General features: G+C 54.0%; 1 protein-coding gene across 1 annotated transcript in view; it reads right to left on the bottom strand.

The window, feature by feature from the left end:
* The window catches only part of ADGRD1 (adhesion G protein-coupled receptor D1), a 180,287-nt gene that overhangs the window by 115,999 nt on the left and 56,338 nt on the right, over nt 1-7,950 (bottom strand). Inside the window, exon 13 of the mRNA XM_023187255.1 lies at nt 3,321-3,462. Within this exon, the coding sequence (XP_023043023.1) occupies nt 3,321-3,462 (142 nt within the window). The remainder of the gene's footprint in view (nt 1-3,320; nt 3,463-7,950) is intronic.

Raw genomic sequence — 7,950 nt, 5'->3', positions numbered from 1 at the left:
GTGTGTGGACTGTGTGTGGACTGAGTGTGTGGACTATGTGTGGACTCAGTGTGTATGGACTTGGTGTGTGTGGACTGGGTGTGTGTGGAATGAGTGTGTGTGGACTGTGTGGACTGAGTGTGTGTGGACTGTGTGTGGACTGGGTGTGTATGGACTGTGTGTGGACTGCATGTGTGTGGACTGTATGTGTGGACTGGGTGTGTGTGGACTGTGTGTGGACTGAGTGTGTGGACCGCGAGTGTGTGGACTGGGTGTGTGTGGACCAAGTGTGTGGACTGTGTGTGGACTGGATGTGTATGCATGTGCATGTGCGTGTATGTATATGCATGTGCACCTGTGCAACCTCATTGGATGTGTGGTTCCCCTACGGCCCTGGCACTCAAACTGTGCTCTCATCTCCTGCCTCCCCTCTCTGCCCATGCCCTCCCCTCTCCACTTGCCCCCGCCTCACCTTCTGGGATGATCCGTGATTCCTGCTCTTCAACGTCCCCCAGCCCCTGTGGCTGGCTGTGATTCACAGTGTCCACCTCACTCAAGAGGACAGCTTCAACCTCAGAGCACAGAGAGGTTCCAGAGGCCTTCAGAACAAGCCTCCTGCCTTTACAGACTTTTTTTTTTAATGAGACAAAGTCTCACTCTATCGCCCAGGCTGGAATGCACTGGCATGAGCTCTGCTCACTACAACCTATGCCTCCCAGGTTCAAGTGATTCTCCTGCCTCAGCCTCCCAAGTAGCTGGGATTACAGGCTAGTGCCACTCTGCCCGGCTGATTTTTGTATTTTTAATAGAGACGGGAATTCACCATGTTGGTCAGGCTGGTCTCGAACTCCTGACCTCAGATGATCCACCCACCTAGGCCTCCTGAAGTGCTGGCATTACAGGCAAGAGCCACTGCGCCCAGCTACAGACTCTTGACTACAGGCTTGACACACCTCAGGGCAGCACTGCCCTACCCTCAAGCCTAGAAGCTCCAAGTGTCTCTGCTGCATGGCACGGCCACATTTCCAAACACAGGCGGAGCCCATGGAGCACAACCTCACTGACATCACGGCAGAGGGGACAGCTCGGGCAGGGGCCAGGATTCTCTCCATACAAACAGAAGACACAAATGTCAACTGCGCAACTGCAAGACAGGGCACTGACTCCAGCACAGCACTCACTCAGCAAGCGTCTCCTGAGCCTCCACTCAGTGCCAAGGCTCGGTGAGGGCAGGTGGGGAAGGGCAGTGGGCTCCATGCTGGATCTGGCAGCCTCTGAGAAGCTGCAGGCCATTTAAGGGATTGCCGATTAGCATAAATGATTATAGCATGGGAGCTGAGACTGTGTAATACAGTACAAAGACAGCGAGGAGGAAGGTTCCCTTCTGTGCAGGCCACAGAGGGCTTGGAGGAGAGAAGGCTCCTCCTGAGATGGGTGAACTCAAGACAGCAGAGGTGTGGGAGTGGCCAACCAGGCACAGGGAACGGCACCAGCAATGACAGCCTGCTGGGCTGGGAAGGAGAGCCAGAGGGCAGATGGAAAGCCGGACGGGAAGAGTCTGCTAGAGATCTGCCAACAGCCCCAGAGTGTAAATTCTCCTGCGGGAACCTTGAGTCCCAGAAGGTCTTTGAATAGGCGAGTAGCATCACCTGATCTGTGTGTTTGAAAATAAATCTGTAAACTGTGGGGAGAATGGAGCAGACAGAACACGAGGAGGCTGCTGGTCCAGGTGAGAAGTCACCGGGAAGGAGAGGGACACCAAGGAGGGGCGGAGGAAGCAAAGGCACGGGACACACTGAAAATAGGCTCATGGCTGGTCACGTGCAGAGAGGAAGGGCAAGGAGCTTGAGGTGACCAGTCTCATCTCCAGTCCCCCTCCATCTCCATTCCCATCTCCATCTCCAGCTCCAGCTCCATCTCCAACTCCATCTCCATCTCCATCTCCAGTTCCATTCCCCTCTCCATCTCCATTTCCATCTCCAACTCCATCTCCATCTCCAACTCCAGTCCCCTCTCCATCTCCATTCCCATCTCCATCTCCATCTCTATCTACAACTCCATCTCCATCTCCATCTCCAGTCCCCTCTTCATCTCCATCTCCATCTCCAACTCCAGTCCCCTCTTCCTCTCCATCTCCAACTCCAGTCCCCTCTCCAACTCCATCTCCAACTCCAGTCCCCTCTCCATCTCCATCTCCACCTCCATCTCCAGTCCCCTCTCCATCTCCATCTCCAGTCCCCTCTCCATCTCCATCTCCACCTCCATCTCCAGTCCCCTCTCCATCTCCATCTCCAGTCCCCTCTCCATCTTCATCTCTATCTTCATCTCCAGTTCCCTCTCCATCTTCATCTCCATCTCCAGTCCCCTCTCCATCTTCATCTCCATCTCCAGTCCCCTCTCCATCTCCAGTACCATCTCTTGACTGCCCCAGCTCACCTAGCAGCACAAGCATGTGTGGGCTCCTCCCAGGTGGGGCAGAAACACAGTCACCCCTGAAAGAACAGGAGCACCCACCCAGGTGTGCACACAGAGTCGACCTTGGCCATAGAGCAGAGCGAAACAGAATGAAATAGAAAATCCTGCCAGGAAATGCCTTTAGTGTTAATTCTGACGAATAACACAGTGAATTCTTTAATAAAGGCTTTGAAAAATCTCATGCTTTGAGTGTCACATCAGCACCTTACCCCCTGACATGAACCTGGCATGGGGAACAGTGCATGCATTTTTTAAAGAACGGCAGAATTATACTCTGGTTTCTCCTCAGACCGTATACATCTTTTGCCTTTTACTAAAGAACGGCAGCACATGGGTATCCCCAATGTCTCTATCAGTCCTACTCACTGGCAAAAAACAAATGACATGTGGAGAGGAGAACAGTTATGAAGCATCAGGACCAACAGCTTATCATGCAATGCCTGAAGCATAAAAATGGTTTTTCCCAAGCTCTGAATCATGTTTCTCTCTAACAGAACACAGTGCTGCATCTTGCTGATGGCTAACACACGGTAACTGCGGTGGCCTGGGTACCCCCCTCCTCCAGTAAGGACACTTGTTATAAATGAGGAATATCTGTGATTGCTCCACAGACGTCTAGGAGAGCCACCTCGAGGCCTCTTCCCCAACATGGACACCGCGCAGCCAGCCCAGGCACTATGTGAGCGCTTCCCACTGCAGCTCAGAAACAAAGGCCCAAGAAAAGGAGCTCCAAGGAGAGGAAGATTCCAGTTCTGGCCAGCACCAAGGCTTTTGGAGATTCTTTATGCAAGCACACAGACAACCCAACATTCCTCAGTGTGAAACCAGATCAAAGGTGGCGACAAGGGTGAAGGCACCACACTCACCAATCTGTGCTTGAGGTGGACCGTAACGAGTGGAGAGCCCGACAGGTTCTGAGAGAGGGAGGGCGGCGGGGTCAACTCCAGGGAAATCAGGTGGCTGGTGGCGAACAGCAGGCAGTCCTGGTGATGCATGGCCTCCACGATCCTTGGGAAGAGATGGAAATCATTACAAAATGGGAAATGCAGGGGAGTAGCACACAGCTAGAACCTGGGCTGGGAGCCAGCATTCCACCCGAAACACTTGAGACGGAAACCTTCTTTGGATGGAACTTTGATTTCTATCGTTCAGCTCCAGCTGCTCTCCTTCAAGACGTGAAGCTGGTACCTGCAGGTGAGTTCACCTGTTCTGTGTTTGGACTCTGTCCCTTGAATTGTCTTCAGTACCTGCCCTCTTTAAGGTCTGATACCAGGACCAAGAGGTGAGACAGAGCCCTTGACCTCAAAAAGTTTGTAAGAAAAGGGAGATGGCCCAGGAAGTGCAGACGAGCAGAAATGCTCAAAACAACAGGGCATGAATCTCAGCAATTCCACTTAATCAGCTGTGTGACCTCGGGCAGGTAACTCACCCTTTCTGAACGTCAATTTCCCTCATTATAAGATGGTGCAGTGGCCATCTGCTGTTTTGCCCACCCAGTATCCATTCATTGTTTTCCTGATCAAAGCACCTACACTTCCCCCTAGGTGGCCATCCCCTTCCCCGCTCAGAGCCCACACAGCCTGGAGCTGACTTTATCTTGGCTCAGGAGGAAGCCCTGGTATCTGGGTCTGGATCAGTCAGAGCACTGCAGCCCTCAGGCCACAGGGACTATTTAGGAATGACACTCAATCCGGTCAAATCCGAGGAGATGCCCCAAGGTGAGGTAGGGGGAGAATGCAGGCTCAAAGACCCTCATTCTGCCTGCCAGACTTCTCCTCATGCCCTGAGGCACGAGGCCCTGGAAGCTGCTTGCAATCACGAGGAGGGAGACTGACTGAGAAGGGAACTGCCGAGAGATGGAGCCCAGTGACATCAATGGGACGCTGGATCGAGCGGCTCCTGAAGCCAGCTGCCTGCGGAGCTCTCGGCTTTCGTGATCCAATAAATTTTTTGCCTCTAACTGTTTAAGATGGGTTTTCTGTCCCTTGCAACCCAATCTAAAGAAGCCTAACTGATGTCTACAGTGGTTGTCTCATGGAGTTATGAGCTTGAAAAGATATTCAGGGCCAGGAGGAGGGTGAGGGAAGCCAGGCACCTGGAGGGCAAGATTTAAGAAGGTGCTCATAACGGGCACGACCCCCGCAAGGGTGACCGGTTCCTTTAATTTGGTGCCCTCAGCCCATTTGCCTGATTTGATCCCAGCCCTGCCTGGCACACAGCAGGTCACCAAGTATCTGTTGCACGAATTTGAATTTGGGGTGACTACACAAAGATGTCTGAGACGTGCTGTCACGGGGCCCCCCGCAGTCACCCAGCCGTCTGCTTCTGTGTGGGCCTCACCTGGGTCCTGTGCACCTCCCCCGTCCGCCATCCAAAGCGCTGACTTACTGAGGAATCTGCAGGTCCCTGTTTCAATGCCCACGGAACCACCTTTGGGACATCCCACAGGGCCCCGGGAGCTGGGGGCACCATCTTTTTCCTCCCTCAACTTGTTTTTCCTTCTAACTAGATTCAAACACCATGTTCAGTGACCCTGCCTGGGATGGGCGGTGGGGCTCATGGAGCAGCAGCACGCTCCACCTCACCCCCGGCCTCTGCACTGAGTCCTTACACACATCCCTGAAAAAGAGCAGGCCTCCAAGAAGCATGCAGAATTATTCCTGGAATTGTAAATACCAAGTGTTTACAAAGATGGTGCCACAGAGAATGAACGCCCTGTCCGTTCCCGCAGAAGCTGCTTCCTACAGACCGTTGCCAGTGTCCTACAGACCGTCGCCAGTTCACACGGTCTGGAGCAAACCAGCAGCACCGATTCTCAGGCCTGTGAGTCACAACAGGCACGACTGCTCCACCTGGCGATTCCTCTCTGTGACCATGTTACTGATCCAAGCCCAAAGTCCAGATAACACACATGGAATAAAACACAAACTTAACAAAAAAGATGAAAAGCAAGCATCACCCTAGGTCCATGTTTCTCAACCATTTCTTTCATTATAGCCCCTCTGAAGAGGCTTTTTAGACTTTTTCTTCTAATAAACTTGCCCAGAAAGTTTTAGTCCCACAGAGATACAAGCTGTGTTTACGTACAGAACGTACATAAACATTCCACTCTGCGGAACCGCAGATCCATGTAATATCTCAGACGTTTCCCCGGAAGAACAATGTTCACCTTCGGAGAACATTCACCACTGGGCAGGCGTGGGCTCAGTCCCCGCCGCAGAAAGTGAGGGTGGGCTCGAGGCTGCCGGGACCAAGGCAGAGCCCCGCGGCGCCGAGCCTGACTCGCTCAGCAGAACGCTGGCCCTGCCCCGCGCGTGACTCCACGGCCCCAAGATGTGCAGTGTGTTCGCTTCAGCCAGGAGCCTGGTTCTCACTCTCTGTGCCCAGTGCCCCGATGCTCACGGCCTTTTCTGCAGAGCTCCATGAACTCAACACGTGTGCAATTCCACCAGACACACTGGGAACACCACGTTTCTAGCGACACTTAGGGCTGTGCCATTAGCCAGCAGCAGAAAGTCACTGCTGTGGGCTCCGGGCCCTAAACACGCAGCGTGATTCGTCCCTCGGCTTCCCCTGCGTGGACATTTCCTGACGGTGCAACCAGGGGTCGTCCTCTCCCTCCCAGAGCAGAAGTTCCCTCAGGGCCCGGACGCTTTCCCATTTGGGTCACTGCTCTCCCCAGCTCCCAGAACCACGCCTGACACAGTGGGTGCTCAGCACACATGTGACTGAGTGAGTGAGTGAGTGAGTGGGTGAATCTACGCACAGGCAGGGAGCGATGACTTAGATCAATTTCTTGGGAAAAACATAAGGAAAACATTAAGTGAGAACCTTCTGTGAACACAAATGACATGAAAGCAAATCTGGAGTGGTTTCCTGGATTCCGCTCTGGGAACACGCGACCTCCACCAGGCCCAGTTTGGTAATCAGTGCGACGCCAGACGTCGGCCAAGTCAAGATGAGAATGGGGCCAGACGCCTCCTTAGGAGCATTTTCCTCTGGTAAAGGTGGGGGCAGGGGTGAGGTGGGGCAGGGTGGGGCAGGGGTGAGGTGGAGCAGGGTGGGGCAAGGGTGAGGTGGGGCAGGATGGGGCAGGGGTGAGGTGGAGCAGGGTGGGACGGGGCGGTGCTGGCTCTTCCTCTGCCCCTCATACCCTGTCCCCACCGGCCCCATCCTATGCCCATCAGCCAGGCTCTGGGCTCTCTGCCTTCATGTGCTTTAGCAAAAGGGAAGCCCCAGAAGGAAGTCAGAGGGCGTCAGAGTGAACAGCGGAGCCAGGAGTCTCACTTCCCCCAGCCCACCAGGGCACAGTTACTGTGCGGGGACCCCTCCATCTCTGCCCAGGCATGGTGCTCTCCCCTGCCTGGCTGGCCCCGGGGGAAGCAGCACGCCCCCATTCTTGCTCCTGGCCCTTGACCGTGCTGTCCCCCAGAGCTCTCCACTCCTGATCGCAACTTTGCAAATCCTTAGCTGGCCCCACAGAGCCCCACTGACGGTCAGGTCTGTGGCCTTCACCCCGTGCAGCACCTCTGAGCCAAAGCCACAAGGCTGCTCCGCCTTCAGTTACACAAAGCGGGGACTTGAAGTTATGGGAAGCTTCAGAGGAGCACTGAAATCTATGAGGAGACACAGAGCCTTCCCAGCATGTGCAGGAGACCAGCTCAGGAACTCAACCCAAAGAAGTCAGAACAAGTGGAGTAAGAAAAACGGCTGTTACTAGGTTATTTGGAGAATTACCAAGTCCCCACAGTTACCATGTCGCATCGGGGAGTGAACAAACATCACAAATGAACATATTCCCGGGTAAAGGAACTACTTGATAACTGGCTCCTGCTGACACGTGACTGTGTGCTCGAGGAGTCCCCTCACCCATCCATCACACGCTGCTTCTCACCCTCCCTCGGCACGAGAATTCCACGCCACCCTGGGAACACAGTGTGAAGGAAACTCCAAATCTTGCAAACAAGGTGGCACATGGTGGCATCTGTGAGTGTGATCTTGGGTGACGGTGAACTATTGAAGGAGACCTGAGCTCCTGGCTGATGCAAACGCAGAAGGAGAGAGCACCAAGGGTAACAGGCGACTTCCTCAGCGCCGATGCTGCCCGGGTGACGATGTTCTCTGTTTCGAGCAGTACTGCAGCCAGGGCCTTTCAGAAAGGACTGCAACAGCCACGATTCCTACCCATGCCAGGAACCACACAGCTCTGCACTGTTAAATAGACGTGCAGGAAATTTGCCAGAAAACAGTGCAACGAATATGCTTCACCTACACTCTCAGCTCTTACCATTTGTCATGTTCACTTTACCCGGCATGGTCATGCTCACACTTGACACACACACACCACACACGTGCTGGCACACACACACCGCACACGTACACACACACACACACACATACGTGCTGGCACACACACACCGCACACGTACACACACACACACACATACGCGCTGGCACACACACACCGCACACGTACACACACCACACACATACGCG

This window comes from Piliocolobus tephrosceles, chromosome 10, assembly GCF_002776525.5.
Source record: "Piliocolobus tephrosceles isolate RC106 chromosome 10, ASM277652v3, whole genome shotgun sequence".
NCBI classification, from domain to species: Eukaryota; Metazoa; Chordata; class Mammalia; order Primates; family Cercopithecidae; genus Piliocolobus; species Piliocolobus tephrosceles.
Note: the sequence above shows the minus strand (reverse complement) of the source record. Positions and strands in the feature narration are given on the sequence as shown.